Below are 19,673 nucleotides of genomic sequence, written 5' to 3' on the forward strand. Positions count from 1 at the left end.
AACATCGATTCCCTCAATCGAAAGCAGTATCGATTGATCGGGTGGTTGAAAGCTCCGTTGGTTGGGAATCAACGTTTTCTTAACATTTCTGTTAAAATCGTGTTTTGTCTATAAGATATATTAAAAACGTTTTTCTAACAGATTTCAAAGGTGGAAAAGCATCGATTACCACAATTGATGGCAACATCGATTACCAAAATTGATGCCAGCATCGATTGGTCGAGTGGTTAGAAACATCGGTGGTGGAGAACTTGGATTTCCCAACAGAAATGTTAAAGAGCAATCACCAACAGAAATGTTAAAAATTAATTGTTTTCCAAACATAAATGTTAGATTACTCGCTTGGTGGTTGAAAGCTCCGTTGGTTGGGAACCAACGTTTTCTTAACATTTCTGTTAAAATCGTGTTTTTTTATAAGATATATTAAAAACGTTTTCCTAACAGATTTCAAAGGTGGAAAAGCTTCGATTACCACAATTGATGGCAACATCGATTACCAAAATTAATGTCAGCATCGATTGGTCGAGTGGTTAGAAACATCGGTGGTGGAGAACTTGGATTTCCCAACGAAATGTTAAAGAGCAATCACCAACAGAAATGTTAAAAATTAATTGTTTTCCAAACATAAATGTTAGATTACTCGCTTGGTGGTTGAAAGCTCCGTTGGTTGGGAACCAACGTTTTCTTAACATTTCTGTTAAAATCGTGTTTTTTCTATAAGATATATTAAAAACGTTTTCCTAACAGATTTCAAAGGTGGAAAAGCTTCGATTACCACAATTGATGGCAACATCGATTACCAAAATTAATGTCAGCATCGATTGGTCGAGTGGTTAGAAACATCGGTGGTTGAGAACTTGGATTTCCCAACGAAATGTTAAAGAGCAATCACCAACAGAAATGTTAAAAATTAATTGTTTTCCAAACATAAATGTTAGATTACTCGCTTGATGTGAAAAAAATCGATTCCAACAATCGATGCCAGAGAAATTCGGGGGGCGGAGATCTTGAGTTTCTAAACAGAAATGTTTTGGAAATAAAGTTTTCCTAACAGAACTGTTACAAATCAATGTTGTTATTTTTATTTAGCGGATACACACACCGCTGTAAGCAAAGACACGTTAGAGATAGAAGAATATCGATGATGCACCGCTCCGTCAATCATCGATATCGCCGATGTTTTACAAGCTTTGATGTTATCGAGTCTGTCACCACTACTTCCTAACTTTCTTTGGCGCCTGATATACAAGCAAGTTGGTTTAGTTTTGAAAAGGAGGAAAAAATGCATAAGGCCAATAACAGCAAGGGCACGCTCCAGAGAGCCCAGACGGGACGTCCGCGCGCTCAGTTCCAGGTGCCGCAACCAACTGCCCAGCAGCAAATGTGCGCCCAGCAAGAGCAGGAGGAGGACGCCCGCAAGACAATCATAGGCGCTATGTACTCCATGGACGTCATTATCGCCATGCACACCAAGAACGCCGTGGACGATGACCAGACCTTCTTTGACGAGAATGGCCTTATCCGCTTCAGCGGCATATTCAATCTGCCTCCTGTGCCGTCAGATTGCTTTATGGTGAATGCGGGACCGCGGCTGATCGTTGTGAGGATTTTAATAACAAATTTCAAGAGCTTTGCCGGCGAAGTGAAAGTGGGACCGTTCGACCAGAGTTTGACGTCCATCATTGGACCGAATGGCTGCGGCAAGAGCAACATCATCGACGCCATGATGTTCGTCTTTGGCTGCCGTGCGAATCGCATACGCTGCAGTCGCATCTCAGCCCTGATCCACTCGTCCTCGCAATTCCTCAATGTGGAAAATTGCTCGGTGGAAGTGCACTTGAAGCAGATTGTGGACCGGGCCGACGGCAGCTGCGAGGATGTGCCGAGCTCCGGCTTTGTCATCGAACGCACAGCCAAGTCGGACAACTCGTCCTACTATCAGATCAACGAAAAGCGGGCCCAGCTCAAAGATGTGGCCAAACTGCTAGCGCAGCACGGTGTGGATCTGGCGCACAGTCGCTTCCTTGTCCTGGACAGCGAAGTGGAGTCCATTGCCATGATGAAGCCAAAGGGGCAGACGGAAAACGAAACGGGAATGCTGGAGTTGCTGGAGGAGATTGTGGGCACCCAATGCTATGCTCGCCCTATGCAGCAGCTCACCAAGAGGGTGGATCAGCTCTCCGACGAACACGCGGTGAAGCTCGCCCGCTGCAGGGTTGCCGAGCTCGACATGAAGGCTCTGGAGCAGCGCTTCAACAAGGCCGTCGACTATCTGAAGAAGCAGAACGAGATGATGCACACCAAGTCCGTCCGCATTCAGAAAATTCTAGGCATCGAGAGGACCAAGATGAAGCAGTACACCAAGGAGCACGAAACGTTCGGGAAAGAGATCGAAACCCACGGCAAGGGAACTGCTGCCCTCAGACAGCAACGGGCCGAGATGGAGGCCGCATTCCGCAAGGAAACCGAGTGAGCACAAGTCTTCCGCTTTACCCAGATATTTACACTAGTTTAGAGCCGAAATATTTATGGCAGAGTACGACATCTAGATTACGCATATACCACAAACAATTTTTCCTTTTTGGACAGCTTTTATTTTTGTTTAAGTCTGTATTTTCAAGTCCGACAAAATCGGACAAGCTAATCATGCCAGAAATTCATTGGAAATTAGATTTCTTGTGGATTTTTAAGGTTAGGCGTTTTAGTTTTTATTTGTTTTTGGCCGTTAAGCACCAAATATCTTAGCAGGTTTATAATAATCTAGATGTCGTACTCAACCAGGAATGTTTATCATCGGCTTGGGCGTATTTTTTATATCCGTTACTCGTGGAGAATTCGTTGAATAGTATGTAACAGGTAGAAGGAAGCGTTTCCGACCCCGCAAAGTATATATATTCTTGATCTAGCCATGTCCGTCTGTCTGTCTGTTGTGTATCCATCGGTAGAAGCAAACCTTTTTTAAATCGAACTATTATTTTAGAGGTTATGGGTCTTATGAAGCTCTGCTAGCTGATGCGAGAGAGAGACAAAAAGAGCCAAAAAGAGAGAGAGAGAGAGAGAACTACACAACTGTTAGCGGGGAGGTGGGGTGATGCACGCTCTAACCTGCTAATTTTGGCTATGCAGTTTGAAAGATGGCGCCACCTAAATAAACATCGATTGTTTTGTAGGGGAAATACTTAGGTTTAAGTCTGTTGGCTGAGTAACGGGTATAGTAATAGTAATAGTCGGGGAACTATAGCGACTATAGCCTTCTTTCTTGTTTTGTTTTTTTGTTTTTTTTTTTGGTTAATATTTTAATATTCAATTTTATTATTATTAGAGCCTACGAGTCGTTAGAGAAAAGGTGCGAACAAATCAAGAACAGGCTGGTGACCGCCGAGAGGGACCACACCGTAATCCAAATGACCATAAAGGCCACAAACGAACAGCGCAACAGCGCTGTCTCTGCAAACAATCGTAATCTTCGGGAGGACATAAAAGCGGAAGAGGAGAGATTGAAATCGTTGGACGAGGATCGCAAGAAGTGTCTTAAGCAGAAGGAAAAGCTCGAAAAGGAAGCCGATGGCGCCAAATCGCATTCCGCCGAAATCAAGAGACAAATCGATGGGATCACTCAGAAGATATTTAAAAGAAACATCGATCGCATTGATATGGACGCCAAATTGCAGGCGGCTGAAAAGAAACTGAACGAGTTGATGGGGCATATTTACGAATGGCAGTACCAGCTGCTCTCATTGAAACTCAACGAGATTCCCGGAGATACGCAGCCACAGGCAGAGCCCCTTAGAGAGCTCAGTGAGGAGGAGCTGGAAGCCGAGAACCTGGAGGCGCTGCAGCATAAGCAAACGGTGCTGGAGGCAGAGTTGAGGGCAACCAAGCCCAACCTGAGATGCATCAAGGAGTACAACGAGAAGTGCATCGTCTACCGGGATCTCGTCCGTGTCCTGGAGGACATTAACGCCAAGCGAACTGAGTTGTGGGACAAATACTCGGCGGTGCGTAAGCGTCGCTATAAGGAGTTTATCGATGGATTCCATATCATCACGCGAAAACTAAAGACCGCATACCAGTTGCTTACGATCGGCGGCGACGCCGATCTAGAGCTGGTGGACTCCATGGACCCGTTCAACCAAGGTGTGAATTTTACGGTGCGGCCTCCCAAGAAGAGCTGGAGTCGCATCTCGAATCTCTCAGGCGGTGAGAAGGCTATTTGCTCGCTGGCTCTGATATTTGCACTGCACCACTACAAGCCTTCGCCGCTGTACGTCTTGGATGCAGTCGATGCGTCGCTAGATTACAAAAATGTGGCTTGTGTTGGCGCGTATATTAAGGTGAATGAATACACTTACTATTTCTTATCAATATTTATTTATTAATTAATTCATTTATTTGTTTATTTATTTATTAATTTGTTAGCTCATTTATTTATTTACTTATTTAGACAACGCTAACTTATAGTTAAAACTAAGGGCTTAAAAAACAAAGTGTTTATTAATTTGTTAACTCATAACTTATAGTTTAAACTAAGAGCTAAAAAAATAGTGTTTAGAGCTATAGCTGAGCCTTCAGCTCATATTATCATTTTTTTTTGTAGCAACTTGTAGTTTCATTCTTATCAATACATATGTATGTTCTAACGCAATTGATATTATTTCCTAGAAATTTATGAGGAACACCCAGTTCATTGTTATTTCACATCGTCCAAACACGTTTGAACTGGGCAACGTTGTGCTGACCTTAACCAGTTCCAACAACTGCACGGAGTCGGTGACCGTACGTAACCATCCGGGCGAGCTGTCCCAACTGCCCGGGCTGCCCACTAAGCAGCCAATGAATCCGAACGGTCAGGATGTGGGTGAAACCATCGCGCAGGATCAAACCTCGCCACCCGAGAATAATGAGAACGAGTCACCGAACTCTCAAGCCGGACCTTCCCAACAAGTAACCCAAATGGGCCATCAGGTGGACGAAGAAACACCCTCTACCTCTGCTCAGCCCAAGGAGCGCATTCAGGGCAAGGCACGCGGAACTAAGAGAAATCACCGCAAGGAGCCCTTGTAAGCCGTCAGCTAGGAAGAGAAACTACTTTTGCTCCGACAATTAAAAACACGGAGCACAAACTGTGTTGAGCGCGCCATTTGAAGTCCCGCATGCCCCGCAAAGATTCTCCACCTATGTTAATTTGATAATCCTTATCTTATACCCACATGTGGGTAATGCTTTAAAGCAAAACAATCAAAATCAAAATTATTCCATTCCATTATTGGCTGGTTGTAGCTCGATTGAGGCCCGTTTACTCAACTTCAAGTTAGGCTGCAAGTTGCAAACGGCCAAAATAGTTATTATATATTCATTTGAAAGTTGGTGGGTAAACGGACTTTGATTTGATGGCCACAGCTGATATACTTATTTACTTATTTACATGAAGAAAAACATGAAACAATACTTGTTCTTTAAGAACAATAACAGCAACCAATGAATGGTTAATTTCTGAACACCAAAAATAAAATGTTTACTTCATTTATTATATACTTAATTATAATTTCATATCCATACTAATGGAAAAAAACCATGTATTAATCAAAACATTTTTTTTTTTTTTGAACTAATAAATAAAAAGCAACGGATGCTAATGTTTAATGTGTTTAAGAACATAATATCGGTTGGAAATAACGGGTGTGGACATACTTACGCATAGCAAAGCTTCAAAAATTATACAAAAATGTATATATTTATTGAATTTGTTTCTTTGTTTTGAAAGAAAATGCTTGTTTACTTTCTTTGTTGCTTTTGGCTCCAACAATGCAAAAGCTGCATTTCGAATCGGCTTAAGAAATGTATATTTTTAAGTTTTATTTCAAACATCGATAGAACGATAACATTTTCCGCCAAAATACCGATAACTTTCTTTTTTTCCCTTATTGGAAAATGCGATATCGCAAAGCATTGAAAAGACATATCGGATTTGGAATACTCCATTTACTAAAACGGAAATTCGTATATACTATTTAAAGGCTTAGAGTTATAGAAAAATAGTTTGTATTTTGTACTTTATTTATTTGTTTGTCATACATTTAATTATGCATCATTTGTCTTAAAACGTACATATTTCAGTCTTCATTTTTGAAAAACTTATAACCTATAACGAGTTTAAAAGAGGTAAATATTCTAAATTCAGTTCCCTTGGTTAAATGTATAAGAACCCAAAATACGCCGTTCTTTGTTCGTAGCCGTCTTTCTAGCTGCTCTATAATATCAGTGAGCAAAACTTTGTTTCAAGTTATTGGGAAATCTTACCATATATTCACATTCTTCATTCCTATTATTGACTTAAGTGAACGTTCATTAAAAACCATTTTAGTTTTTATTTGGATTAATTTAGATAATCATTAGAGGTTTTGACAAAACTAGAAACCATATTTGCAATAGGTGAAATATACGAATACCTTCCAACCTCTTTATTTATTTCCGTCTTCTAAAACTGGGAAACAATACCCATAAAGCATGAAATGAAGTGTTTTAAATGATCTTTTAAATCGTTTAATATCAAATGTTTTATATTTATAACAGTAGATATATAACATTTTACTATAAACAGAGAGAGAGAGTGACACACATATATAGAATCTAAAAGTACACTTATCATGGAACCATAAATAATAGCTACTAGGACTGCATCGCCCAATTCCAGATTCCCCAAATTCTGGGCTAGTAACGTCGGCTGCTCTTTATGTCCACGTTGAACTGACGCGACCATTCCGCCAGCAAATCGAACTGAAGATAGAAATTTGTTAGTTTTAGATGCAAATGGGATGATCAGTTAACTCTAACTCACATCCCGATCCATAATATTATCGCAGAAACTCAGGTCGAGCAATTGAAGTTTGGGACAGTGGACCAGAATGCTGAAATAAAATCGAATGTTGCAATAATGTTTAATAAATAAATACATTAAAAATAAATATAATACCATCAAACCATCTTAATTAACTATATTTGGTTTTAAAAAGCTTTACTAATTAATGTCTGTAGATCGATTATATACAAAATTAAATAAAAAAAATCGTTTCGAATTGAGTTAAAATCTTTACATTAGAAACTATAAAATCCTAAGCATTTTTAAAATTTGATTTGTAAACGCATACAAAATACTGTATACAAAGAATTAATTTTCAAATCTCCTAAACTGATTGAATATAAATGCTATGAAATATGTACGAAATAAGTTTTGAATTTAGTTAAAAGCAGCATACAAAACGATATACTAGTACAAAATCCAAACTATTGTTCAATTTGATTAGTGCACTTATACAAAATAGAAATTTTAAATCCTACACTAATAGTATTAAATGCTAGTGTATGAAAATAATGAAGAATACCCACTCATAAGCACGTTCGTGCGTGATGTTCAGAATGCCCATGAGGTCCAGTTGCTCCAGATTCTTGCCCAGGGCGGCAATATGCATGAGATCGCGTTCGGTGGTTCCCCGCACCGCCGACAAGAAGAGCTTCTTCAGCTTGGGGCAGTTGGTCAGCAGCTGGAACAGGCCGTCTCCGAGCGACGCTTCCCTCAGGCTGTGTGGTTGGAATTAGGACACATCAATTGGCAAAGGGAACACAGCATTTGCTAGGCTCATTGACCTACCACCAGCCCAAATCGAGTTCCTCCAACTGATGCAGGCGCGCCAGCGATTGTAGTCCTCTGGCCGACAAAAAGTGCGCCTTCCACAGGTCCAAAGAGATCAACTGCGTATTGTAGGTGGCCAAGTGGGCGGCCACATTGTCCATGTTCACGGAGACACCACAAAACGCTACAAGATATTGTAAGTATAAATAACATTAAAAGGGCTGCATTCCTCTTTTTAGCTTACCAAGATTGAGGTGTTTCAGTTTGCGGTTGCCCTCGAGCATGCTGAGCAAAAGTTCCGTTTCAAAGGCTGTTTGGAAGAGATCGAGACGCTCCAGATTCTTGAGATTGGCAAGACAGGAGAAGTTCAGCAGCGGCGGATCAGTGGCGCAGTTGCGCAGGCTCAACTCTGAGGGGAATATAACATATATTATTTAAGTATTATTTTGATACTACTTTCTGCCTGCGCCAAGCTTTAATATACAGACAAAACATCATCAATGAATATATTTAATGTTGTTAAGTCGAGTTACGTTGAATCTTTTACGTTTTTGTTAATGTTTTAATGTCTTTGTATATGTTTGCTGATTTAAATGTGAAAATAATTGTAATTTATCAGTGTAAACTGTAATTTATTGTCCGGCTGACAGCTATAAACCATGCCTTGATTATTATAAATAAGATATACTACTACTACATTTATTACTCATGAATGGGAGGACAAACCTATCAGGTTATCACAGACTATGCCCACGTTTTCAATGCAGCTGGCATTGAGAAACTTGCAGGAGTTAAGTCGCAGGTGGGTGAGATTATCGCCGCGTTGGGTCAGGAACCTGGAAGAATATGTTAAATACGATACTTTAGCACTTTTCTCCGCGAACTCACTTCTTAAACTCGGTGGGCGAAACGTTGCCAAGGCCGCCACACCAGGAGAGATCCAACTTGCGCAACATGGTGGCCCGGCGGGCCAGCGTGCACAGCAGCTCGGAGCTGGCCACATGCCAGTAGGGCTTCAGGCTGAGCTCGGCGTAGAGCAGCGGATGCGTGGAGATGTCGTAGAAGGTGCGCGACACCTGGCCCACGCGAAACAGAGACTTCAAGTCCAGGTAACTGAGTATGCGCAGTAGGATCTCGAAGGGCAGATCCGTGAGGCAGACTTGTGGTGGCGGCGGTGGCGGCAGCGGATGCGGCGGCCCCAAGTCGCCGCCTCCCTTCACGCTGTTGTCCATCAGGAACTGGCTCAGGTCGTTGTTGATGAAGTCGTGCAGCTTGGTGGCCCCATCCTCGTGGCAATTGGGCTGGAACTTCAGGGTGCGCAGCTTGTAGCTAATGGGTCCGCCACTGCCATCGGTTGCAGGTGGATCGGAAGCCTCCGCTGGCGGGGATGCGAGCACCTGCCTCTGCGTCTGCTGCTGCATCCGCTTTTGCTGCTTGCCGAGAAGGCTTTGCGTTTTGGAGACGGTGCGACCGCACAGCATTATGGCATCGATCTCCGTGTAGTAGTTGAGTCGGCTGTGGTTGAAGTCGATGCGCAGCGTCCTGCCAAAGCAAGGGTTTTTTATTAGTTACTTTTAAGACAAAACTGGAAAGGAAGCGATTTAATGCTGCTTATTAAAAGCTAAATAATCTCCATCATTATATTTGCTAAGCCAAATAGAGATCAAAAAACTATATCGCTTTTCTTTTAGAATTGTTATTTTCGGTGGATTGGTGATTGCAAAAATGGTATATACCTGGCTTTTAAATGAAGTTAAAAATTGCATGTCTATGGTAATATATATATTTCATAAAACCTGCCAGATTGAACGGTTTTTTAGTCTTACTAAGGCAGATAAAGATTAAGCGATTGTTTTTCTTTTTCTTTTGATCTGATCAAATGACTGACTTTTAACTTAAGTAATAAACAACATATATTTTACAAGATCGAAATTTTCCATCAGTCTGCAAGTACCCACTTTGTTATCATCGTGGTCTTCTTGAGGGCCGGAGCAAAGCGACGCGAATCCAACGCCGGGCGGGCTAAGTCGCTTTCCGTGGCCTCCCACAAACATGTCCAGTGCTTGGTCAGGCCGTAAGCCCAGATGCGCACCACGGAGCCCGGATTGAAGGTCTCAAAGATGGCCACTTCCGTCGGCACCACAAACTCCTCAAAGTACACGACTAGAATTGAAATGTTAAATGTATTAGACGAAAACTATATGCATCTGATTTGGATTTTTTTTAAATATGATAACCTATTTTGCACATGCGATTTAAATTACTATGATCATTAATTTTTTAAAAATGTTCACTCTAAGTTTGATTATTACCGATTTTCAGAAAAATTTGGTACCGAAATTGTTGTCTTTTAACTCACACAGTTGAGCAACAAAAAAGCCATAAAATTAAGTTTGCAGGTACTTTAAGTTATCTTAAAGGTAATGATGATTATAATACACTCTGCAATAGTATAACAATTAAATAAATTTATATAGTTTGATACCCAATCGGTTGAGATGTCTATACCCTTTAGCAATATGAATGTTTAATAACATTTTAGCTAGTGCTTTTAAGAAATCCCTTACAAGCACTAGTTAACTTAAAAATGTTTCAAATTTTTGTTTGAACTTTTAAATTTTAGGTCGTTTTGAACAAAACTGCGTAGACGAATTTAAATTTGAACTACTGAATTGATTTGTAATTTTGCAGGCCTAATACCTTTAATATACCTTTAAATATAGTCCTTAATCGTTAAAATTTGTTCAATAAAAATGCAAATTTGAGTGAAAATCGACCCAAAATTTTTAATTTTTAGCGATTTTGTCAAAAATTAAACTTTTTATATATCATTCAAATAAATTTTGTTTATAATTTTATTTAATGTACTACACTTATTACAATGCACAAATACAGTTTAATGCAAACACAAAAGCGGAGGAAGGACAATTATTAAGCAGATCTTTTTAAATATAGCTATACAATATTTACAATTAAAAAAAACTACTAAAATATAACTAATATATGTACTTTGATTTTGTTAAAAAAAAAAAAAAACGGACCGAGAATAGCCTTTTTTGCCCTGCAACTAACAATTAAATAATTTTATTAGTTTATCGAACGGATTTAATTTAATTTAGGCAATTCAACAACAATGGTAATGGCTAACTCGTCTTTCTTCCTATTGTTATTAAACAGATTATGTTGTTACCTTTAATTTAATACAACTATTAACTTAGGCAATTCAACATTAATCGTAATTACAAAGTCTTCGTTTCTTCTTGTTGTTTTTGAATTCTTTTAGGGATCTGTGGAACTTACCAATGTAGTCGTGCGTGGTCAGCTTTGGCAGATTCTGGGCCTGAATCTCCCGGGTGGCCGACGGAGCCCGCTGCCACCAGTCACCGTAGGTGCGCTGCGGGCGAGAGTTGAAGGGGAACGGAGTTGGGCACGGACCAGATCGACTCACCATGGGAAAGGTCTCCGGGTAGTCGCCGTAGGCGGGGAACTTGGTGGGCCGCCCAATCACGTTGGCCGCCGTATACGAGATGCTGTAGTCGATGCCGTACTGCGAACTGAAGTCCAGCACCCCGAGCACATACTGTTCCAGGTAGTAGCCCTGATCGGACTGCTCCGCCTGCATCTTGCTGCCGCAGCCAAACCATCCGCCGTACTCCCGCTGCCGCTGCCTCAGCATGGCCGTGAAGTCGACCAGTGCATCCGGCTCCGCTTCTGTATCGCTGGACTCCCCGGGATCGCGATCCTCTGCGTAGGCCAGCAGGGACATGGCCAGCGCCAGTTGCCTTCGACGCGGGCCGTGGGTCAGCCTCAGTGTGTCGATCGCCAGCAATTCCCGTTCCCGATCCCGATCCCGTCCAGCGTACCAGAACTGGCGTTGGGCATAACCAAGCCAGAGTCGCTGGGGCTGATCCTGCTCCCGATTTCGATTCCACTGATTCCACCTTCTGCTGGCGCTGGCTGTAGCCTCCTGACTGCCAAATGTAATTGTGGTCCTGTCCTTGGGCTGGCCTTGGGTGGGTGTGGGTGTGGGTGGTGGCACCTGGTTGCGTTGGTCACGTTGTTGGGCCAGACCTCAATGGCTTGTGCTCCCGGTTTTCTTTGTGGTCACTGTTTTGGCTTGGTTTGGACGCTAATCCAATTAATGACCAGTAGTTGCGCAGTCCGCTTTGGCTTCCAGCTTTATACGCGCCTTGCTTTTGCTCTGTACGCTGACCTCTGACCTTTGCCCCTCTCTCTCTCTCTGCTGGTTGCGGGGTGGTAATCCGCTGCGCGGTTTCGGTTGTTTAGCTATTTCTTTGGCAAAAAGAATCACAACACAAAATTTTGGCTCGTAAAAACAACAATGCCAGAGTGTGACCGTGTCGAAAACGATCAAAAATACCATTTGGCCCAAAAATAAATACCATTAAATACCATAAATGGTACCGTTATTTTTAATATGTTCTTATTTCAAATTTCCTTTAATCAATTAAATATGTAATAAGTAAAGGGTGTAGATATAATTTTGGGTATTTCTCTGTCTTTTTACAGGCATTTGAAATTTTAATATTGACAGAATTTTAAAACTAATTTTCTTAATTTCCCTTTTCTCAAAAATATAAAACTTAATATTTATTTTTGTGTTGCTATTAAAATTTTTTACAAGTTCTAGAATTTTCAATTTAGGTAAGGTACCCAGTATTTTCCAATATAAATACCGAGATAAGGTAAAAGGAACAACAACGGTACAACATTTTAGAAAACATTTTTGATAAATAGGAAAATGGAAGAAAATAATAATAATTATAAAACAAAAAACTTTAGGTATAGCAATATTTTAAACACCTAGCTTAAATTTTTCTTGATGTCATTAAATATAAATATTTAGGAATGTTAAATATTACTAACTTATTTATTTATCTAGTTGAGGTAAAAGTACTTCCAAAATGGGGCTGTCGATGAAAAATGGATACCGTTAAGCTATTATTTTAGTTTCTTGGGTTTTCTGAGTATATAAAAGCTGGAAAGATTATTTGACAAATAATATTTTCCTAAAAGCGACGATTTTGCGATTAAATTAATTTGAATAAATTTCCAAAGTTTCCATACGAGAGAGGTAAACTATCCCAGTAAAAACAACAAAGAGAAATGCTGCCAAAGTCGTACATTGCGTGATGGCTGGTCGTGTCATGCAAAGGCCGCGCCGTCGTCTCGTGGCTAGGCCTCCCAACCCAACGGCATGCAACAGCTGAATCCGCGATTCCACTCCATGCTGCATCGCATCCCATTTTCGCCTTTGCCCTCCTTTCTCAGGAAGTCCCTGAGCATGAAGACGCGCCAGCGACTGGACTACCGCAACAAGCTCATCCTGGCGCCCATGGTGCGGGTGGGCACGCTGCCCATGCGCCTGCTGGCCCTGGAAATGGGTGCGGATATCGTGTACACGGAGGAGCTGGTGGACCTCAAGCTGATCAAGAGCATTCGCAGGCCGAACCGTGAGTAGTGGATGCCCAGCTCTTTCTAACCAGCCAATAATCCCCGATCCTCACATGCAGCTGCCCTGGGAACGGTGGACTTTGTGGATCCCTCGGACGGTACGATTGTGTTCCGCACCTGTGCCCAGGAAACCTCCCGACTGGTCCTGCAGATGGGCACCAGCGATGCGGGACGAGCCCTAGCCGTGGGCAAGCTGCTGCAGCGCGACATAGCCGGGCTGGACATCAACATGGGCTGCCCCAAGGAGTTCTCCATCAAGGGCGGCATGGGCGCCGCCCTGCTCTCCGATCCCGACAAGGCGGCTCTCATTCTGCGCACCCTGTGCTCCGGCCTGGACATTCCAGTCACCTGCAAAATACGCATCCTGCCGGATGTGGCTGGCACCATTGGGCTTGTGCAGAAACTGGCCGCCACGGGCATTGCAGCCATTGGCATTCATGCCAGGACGCGAGACGAGCGTCCCCAGCATCCCGCCCATCCCGAGGTGTTGCGTGCCGTGGCGCAGGCCGTGGACATTCCGATTATCGCCAACGGCGGTTCGAGGAGCATGCACTGCCACGAGGATCTGCGCAAGTTCCAGGTGGAATGCGGCGCCGCCAGCGTGATGGTGGCCCGGGCTGCCCAGCTCAATGTGAGCATCTTCCGGCCGGAGGGCCTGCTGCCCATGGACGAGCTGATCGAGAAGTACCTGCGCCTGTGCGTGGACTACGACAACGCGCCGCACAACGCCAAGTACTGTGTGCAGAGCATCCTCAGGGAGCTGCAGGAGACGCCGCGTGGCAAGCGATTCCTTCAGTGCCAGACGCTGCAACAGATCTGCGAGATCTGGCACCTGGGCGACTACTGCCGCCGGAAGCAGCGGGAGCTGAAGACGCTGGGCAACTCGGGTCGGGCGGAGGTCGAGCCGCCGGAGGCGCAGGCCAAGCGTCAGAAACTGGAGGAGGCGGCGAACGCCATCGAGGACGAGTACGCCGGCGTCATTTGCCGGAATATGCCTTTCCTGCGCTCTACCTATCCCAGTGGCAAGTATTTTCTATAATAAAACGTACAACTTCCCCAAAAAAAGCCTTCCCAATTTGAGCCAAGCAATGACTCACACAAAAGTGCCCTAAAGACAGGATTTTTCAAGACGTTTTAGAAAGCAATCTTTCCCTAAAAATTCAGAGATATCTAGAACTCTCCTGACACGTCATTCCGGTATGAAAATATATGTATATGTATGTATATGTTCGATGGTGAAACCTTCAGTTGCCTTAAGGAAAACGTTCTTTATTAAATACTTGCAATTACGCAGGTGTAAAATAACTCAAAAAAATTGCACATTGCCAAAAGCATTTTTAAGGAATTTTCAAGACGTCTAATAGAATTCACACCAAACTACTTAGAGATTTCCATAACTCTTATTCACTGATAAAAGTGAAGTCTATAACTCTCCTGAAACAAAACTTTGCCATTGAAATATATTTTTTGGTACCACAATTGCATAACAAATACTTCTTTCTATTGTTTCCCCCGCAGATAACCATCTGCCCAAGACGCAACTCTACGTTTACTCAGGAAAGGCTGGCAAATCCCCGCCAGCCTACGAGACGCAGCAGTGCGACAAGCTGTTCCGGTCCATCTGCAGCTACGACGGCCAGCGGTTCAGCAGCTCCTTCTGGGAGAAGAACAAGAAGCAGGCGGAGCAGGGAGCCGCTCTGGTGGCCCTCCTCCATCTCGGCCAGCTGGAGGCGGAGGTCTTGCGCGACAATGGCAGCCTACTCAACTGATAACCAGCATCTGTTGCTTGTTTGGGTCAAGTGACACCTACTCGGCTATGTACCAACCTCTTCGTTAGGATTTCAATTTTATGATTATTATGGCAAATGCCTTTTGTGTTGCGAATAGACTATGTGTTGATAGGGCTACATCCGTTGGGTTCATTACATGTTTATTTTTTCAATAAAAGGAAACCAATAGAATGTTACGGATGTGTGGTAGTATTTTTAAATCAAGAGAACAGTCCTTAAGGGTGGAGTTGGGTTAGTTTATCTATTCTTTAATACCAATGGTACAATATAGAACGACATTTAAATAATATTATATTAATTAATTAAATTGAGGAACCCATCAAAACTCGGTACTGGATCATCCGAAATCTAAAAATCAATATTATATCGTCGATTACTTACCAGGTAGCGACGTGTCCGATTTTTCGAGCTAAGAACCTTGCACTTTTGGGAAACATTTTAAAGGAATAAACCGGTTTTAAGCGAAATAATCCTGTTCATTTTTTAGTTGAAAATAAAATCATTGAAAAATTTTAAAAATAACTCAACGGAGAAGTTATGATGGGCACCGAGTTGTAAGTTGTGCGTAAACGCTTTAAATTTTTGAAAATGGTATAAAAATATCCATAATTTCATCGACTTTACTTCGATCGAAATTAATACTCAATATTCTCAAGCATTCATTAAAAAAATCAAAAACAAAAAATTGAAAAACCCTACTCCCCCCTTCAAAACATTGGTTTAAAAACTTTTCTTAATATTTGCACTATATTTTATTTTTATTGTATGTCTGTTCTTTAAAATGTGTTACCCAACTTAATAATTTATCTGAATTTTACCAATGTTTCTTTTTGTTTTTCTCAAGACAGTATAACTAAAATATTATCTACATAAAACAAAGGGCCATCATAATCTTCATTTGAAACTTTTGTTTCCAAAAGACTACTGCGATTTTTACACCATTGTGTTTTTAATTAAATAGAGTATTTTTACACTTTTTGGACAAGAGTAAAGTGTTCTATTTGCAGCGTTCATAATTACAGTATTCCTTTTAAAATAAAGTCTCGAATAGCGATTGTGTCGGTCTACGCTTAAAAACTAATGAATTAATGGACAATATCAGCCTCTTCAGTTGTTCAACTGTTCAGTCCAACTAACCCAACAATCATATTAATCAAACAGTTTCTTCGGCCAACACAGAGTTGAGTGTAATTCTCGTTTTGAATTAGATTTATTTGGGGCTGTTTAATTTCCTAGTGTCGGGTTCAGTGGTGAGATGGAGATATGAGGCGTGAGGTGCGGCTAGCTGCGTTCACTCAGTGGGGCCGGCGCTGGCCCTGCGGTCCGCCATGGTGGCCATGCCCATGCCCATGAGGATGTGGGTGCGGATGTGCATTGGGCGGCGGCGGCATCATGGCATGGTCATCACGAAAGCCATACGTGGCGATATAATTTAATAGGTAGTCCTTAGTAATGGGTTGCTTTATGCTCTTCACGACGGCTGCAACGAAATTTAGAAAGGGTTAACTTAGTTTGTGTTGGTTTCAGGAGGTGATTGCTACATTTTTTATTATTCCAATATATCGCCATGCCTCCAATGAGAATCTTTAATGACTTAAACAACGCCAGATCTACATGGCTAAATGAATTACTTGGTTTTTAAATTCACCACTTTATCTCAGTGTTATACCAGCAGTCGAATTTTATGCATATTTAAAGCCTCCAACGACAATCATTATTGTTTTATGCCACGGCAGATCTATTATTTGGCTTTAAAATGCACCATTCTATCTATCATTATTTAAAGTTGAAATATATGAGGGCTGGCTACTACTCACAGTGGGCTGTATTGTAGCTATTGGGATGCTTCTTGTCTGTGCGCTCGCGCATAAACTCCCAGTTGCCGAACTGATTCATGGTGCACTCAACGATCCTGTTGTCCAAGTCACGGATCTCCTTCGTCAGCTTTTGCATCCGCCCGAAGGGGGCGTCGTGGCCACCCACGTAGAGGAAGCCCACCTTCTTGGTAAGCAGGCTGGGTAAGAGACAATGATTAGTCAAGTCAATCCAATGGGGTATCATCCTCCTCCGCTCCTCCCCAGCAAACTCACCCCTCGCCACGCTCCGTGATAATTTTTAGCCGAAAGTCCACCGAGTTGAGCTCATGGGGCTTCCACTTGAAGACGTCTGAGCAGACGCCCGCCGTGTACGGCTGCTGCGATGGCTGGAAGATTAGGCCATCCGGCTCGTGGGCCAGCGTCCGGGAGAACTTCTCGCCCAGCAGACGGGCGGACATCCAAATGTCCCAGAAGTCCTTGCCGCGCACGCTGAAAGCCTGCAGCCGCTGGTTGATGATGCCGTGCTTCATGCCTAGGATGCGGGGACCTGCAGAAACATTAATCGGTTATTGCATTCGGCAAAGAAAACGGGACAGAAATTGGGCGCTAAACTACAACAAATTTTATGGTACTTACTTTATATTGAAAGGTTTAATTGAAATTCTTTTTGCTTTGCTTATTAAACACACTATGATCAAATCGGACGAATCATATCTAAACAAACTAAATAAATCTTTAATTTTATTAACTAATAAAATCATAAGAAATATTTTATTTCAACAGCGCTCCCATAAACGTTGAACACATCCTAATCTCTGGCCCTACCTTTTCCCAACACATATCAGCATCTTTTCTTACCGAAAACCCTGTTACTATCTTAGCAAACCCTACCAACATAATAATAAATAAAATTATTACCTTCCTTACATAAACAAATCTCATTCAAAAAATTTAAATTGTTATCTTAAACTATTAAAATAATGGCACCTTAAACTGGGGCCTTCCCTAGTCGGTAGTGCTCTTAATTTTTGTTAGATTTGAATTTGAACTCTAAACTGCATATATATAAATAAATACATATTTATGGCTAGCAAAAGGCGCGAAACAAACCAAATAAATCCCTATATGATGATCGATTTCTAAATAAGCGAATAAAGTGCGTATGGGTATGTAGGTCAAGCCAATGTTTAACGAGACCATGACTCACCTATGACATCCTTCTTTATGTAGTCCAGTCGATTGGGATAGAATGGCTCGTCCCTTACATCGCGATGCGATATCCGCACCACATCGTAGACGAGGTAGCGCGGCGTAACCGTCTCGCCGATCTTGTCCAGCACCATTTCCTGCAAAAGTCCCCCAAATCAATTAGATCTTGCTCCCAATCGCCGATTGCTGCCGCTTACCCCATCGAGCAGGGTGCCCTCGAGGTGGTCGTTTAAGTTCTTGCCATCCACAAACGCCACGTTCTCCACCTGGAAGCAGGAGTGGTTGCGATCGAAGAAGTACACCTCGTCCCGGCCGTCGATGAGCATCATGTAGCGTGTGCCGTCCGCCTTCCACGACACGCGATAGGGTATCTCGCTGAGGCGCTTGATATTGTTGCTGTCCATGGACACGGGCTGAGAGCCGGGGAAGCCGTTCTTGTTCCACTGGCACCAGTCCTGCACCTTGCGCTGCAGATCGCCCAGGCGCGGCTGGTCGCTCACTTGCCGCACGCCGGGTACTCCGGCCATGAAGGTGGCGTTCTTTACGATCATCTCGCGGCGCCGCTTCTTGCGCGGCTGCCCATCGGACGTGGAGGCATCGCCATCGCCGTCCGCCTCGTCTCCGTCCAGCTCCTCGCCCTCCTCCTCCTGCTGCTGCTCCCCCGCATGTTGCTGCGACGTGGAGGAGGAGCCACTGTTGTTGTCGTCGAAGTGCCGCTTCCGGCTGTCCGTCGCCGAGCCATCGCCGTTGCTGTCGTCGTAGTCCAGACACCAGTTGGGCTGCTCCGGCGCGGACGGCGCGTCCTCCTCGTCCTCGTAGCGCTTGTATAGCTCGTTGATGTAGTCCTGCTTGTAGATGCCCGGCGGCCGGGCGTTGGCGAACACCGCCAGCGCTGCCTCCACGGAGCAGTCGAGCCGCTCGACCATGTAGGAGACGATCAGGAAGCCGGTGCGGTTGAAGCCGTGCGTGCAGTGGACGGCGATGACGTCGAAGGGGCGCTCGTTGATGAAGTTGTCCACTATCTCGATGAAGCTATGCGTCTGCTCCGGCGAGGGCGTTTCGCCGTGTCCGCGGCACTGCAGCTTGATGTACTGGGCGCCGCGCTCCTCCACCGTCGACCGATCGTAGAAGCGTTTCGTGTTTGTCAGGTCCACCCAGAGGCCCAGTTTCAGCTGCAACACAAGTGGGGGTTAGTTAATAATGAAGATGATGATGATGTGGTTACTATGCCTAGGGCTATGCCCAGGGTTAACGCTAACTACCTTCAGAGTCTTGCAGTAGTCGAAGAGCATCTCGGGTCGAAAGGTGCACTCGATGGGCATCTTGTCCTGGAAGCTCTGGCTCAGGGGTGTCTTGAAGGCCAGGAAGCGTTCCGCGATGATGGAGTCGCTCTTGCGCGGACAGTACAGCCAGCGGTTGGGCAGTGGCCCGGAGCCACGCTCCCGATCCCGATGGGATTGGGCCATGATGCAGGTGCTCCTGCTGTTGGCTGCTGCTCACTGCTCACTGTTCACTGCTGACGACAGGGGACAGGGCAATTGCTGGTACAGATGTGGATGCCTATGCAGCGAGTGCTCGCCGGCTGTGGCTGTGGAGGATTCGTGATTCGTCGCCCTGGTTGCCTACTATCGAACAAGCAATCGACTACGATGTCAATTGATAAAAATAAACAAGGGCTACAAAAGCGATACATTTTTTGTTACCAGGGATGCGGCAAAAAAAGCAATCGATTACGATTTATATGTGCAGAAA

General features: G+C 43.5%; 5 protein-coding genes across 5 annotated transcripts in view; 3 read left to right on the plus strand and 2 right to left on the minus strand.

Annotated features, from left to right (window-relative positions):
* LOC128264786 (uncharacterized) overlaps positions 1-19,673 on the plus strand; it is a 76,178-nt gene that overhangs the window by 54,763 nt on the left and 1,742 nt on the right. The gene's annotated exons all lie outside the window — the stretch shown is intronic.
* On the plus strand, positions 1,207-5,523 carry LOC128264777 (structural maintenance of chromosomes protein 4-like). The gene is made up of 3 exons (XM_053000440.1): positions 1,207-2,469; positions 3,323-4,334; positions 4,663-5,523. The coding sequence occupies exons 1-3, from the start codon at positions 1,283-1,285 to the stop codon at positions 5,062-5,064; spliced, it is 2,601 nt and encodes an 866-aa protein (XP_052856400.1). The 5' UTR covers positions 1,207-1,282; the 3' UTR covers positions 5,065-5,523.
* On the minus strand, positions 6,511-11,985 carry LOC128264778 (F-box/LRR-repeat protein 4). Its single transcript, XM_053000441.1, has 10 exons — positions 11,079-11,985; positions 10,931-11,024; positions 9,589-9,793; positions 8,519-9,172; positions 8,357-8,466; positions 7,875-8,039; positions 7,649-7,814; positions 7,387-7,578; positions 6,839-6,908; positions 6,511-6,777 (listed from the first exon to the last, which is right to left on the minus strand). Exons 1-10 carry the CDS (start codon positions 11,394-11,396, stop codon positions 6,712-6,714), a joined length of 2,040 nt encoding a protein of 679 aa, XP_052856401.1. The 5' UTR covers positions 11,397-11,985; the 3' UTR covers positions 6,511-6,711.
* On the plus strand, positions 12,720-15,075 carry LOC128264781 (tRNA-dihydrouridine(20) synthase [NAD(P)+]-like). The gene is made up of 3 exons (XM_053000445.1): positions 12,720-13,104; positions 13,165-14,127; positions 14,624-15,075. The coding sequence occupies exons 1-3, from the start codon at positions 12,849-12,851 to the stop codon at positions 14,872-14,874; spliced, it is 1,470 nt and encodes a 489-aa protein (XP_052856405.1). The 5' UTR covers positions 12,720-12,848; the 3' UTR covers positions 14,875-15,075.
* LOC128264779 (mRNA-capping enzyme) lies at positions 15,635-19,581 on the minus strand. The gene is made up of 6 exons (XM_053000443.1): positions 19,184-19,581; positions 18,119-19,093; positions 17,920-18,058; positions 16,986-17,259; positions 16,713-16,909; positions 15,635-16,375 (listed from the first exon to the last, which is right to left on the minus strand). The coding sequence occupies exons 1-6, from the start codon at positions 19,385-19,387 to the stop codon at positions 16,191-16,193; spliced, it is 1,974 nt and encodes a 657-aa protein (XP_052856403.1). The 5' UTR covers positions 19,388-19,581; the 3' UTR covers positions 15,635-16,190.

Source organism: Drosophila gunungcola, unplaced genomic scaffold (assembly GCF_025200985.1).
Source record: "Drosophila gunungcola strain Sukarami unplaced genomic scaffold, Dgunungcola_SK_2 000078F, whole genome shotgun sequence".
In the NCBI taxonomy this organism is placed as follows: Eukaryota; Metazoa; Arthropoda; class Insecta; order Diptera; family Drosophilidae; genus Drosophila; species Drosophila gunungcola.

Bases quoted from the DNA above. Each gene is read 5' to 3' on its own strand.
- LOC128264777 (XM_053000440.1), top strand. From the start codon at position 1,283: ATGCATAAGGCCAATAACAGCAAGGGCACGCTCCAGAGAGCCCAGACG. The intron at 2,470-3,322 runs GTGAGCACAAGT...TATTATTATTAG, and splicing joins GCATTCCGCAAGGAAACCGA to AGCCTACGAGTCGTTAGAGA. The intron at 4,335-4,662 runs GTGAATGAATAC...ATTATTTCCTAG, and splicing joins GTGTTGGCGCGTATATTAAG to AAATTTATGAGGAACACCCA.
- LOC128264778 (XM_053000441.1), bottom strand. From the start codon at position 11,396: ATGTCCCTGCTGGCCTACGCAGAGGATCGCGATCCCGGGGAGTCCAGC. The intron at 11,025-11,078 runs GTGAGTCGATCT...TCTCGCCCGCAG, and splicing joins ACCCGGAGACCTTTCCCATG to CGCACCTACGGTGACTGGTG. The intron at 6,778-6,838 runs GTGAGTTAGAGT...TTCTATCTTCAG, and splicing joins ATAATATTATGGATCGGGAT to TTCGATTTGCTGGCGGAATG.
- LOC128264781 (XM_053000445.1), top strand. From the start codon at position 12,849: ATGCAACAGCTGAATCCGCGATTCCACTCCATGCTGCATCGCATCCCA. The intron at 13,105-13,164 runs GTGAGTAGTGGA...CCTCACATGCAG, and splicing joins GAGCATTCGCAGGCCGAACC to CTGCCCTGGGAACGGTGGAC. The intron at 14,128-14,623 runs GCAAGTATTTTC...TTTCCCCCGCAG, and splicing joins GCGCTCTACCTATCCCAGTG to ATAACCATCTGCCCAAGACG.
- LOC128264779 (XM_053000443.1), bottom strand. From the start codon at position 19,387: ATGGCCCAATCCCATCGGGATCGGGAGCGTGGCTCCGGGCCACTGCCC. The intron at 17,260-17,919 runs GTGAGTCATGGT...ATGTTTCTGCAG, and splicing joins CATAAAGAAGGATGTCATAG to GTCCCCGCATCCTAGGCATG. The intron at 16,376-16,712 runs GTGAGTAGTAGC...ATTTCGTTGCAG, and splicing joins TAGCTACAATACAGCCCACT to CCGTCGTGAAGAGCATAAAG.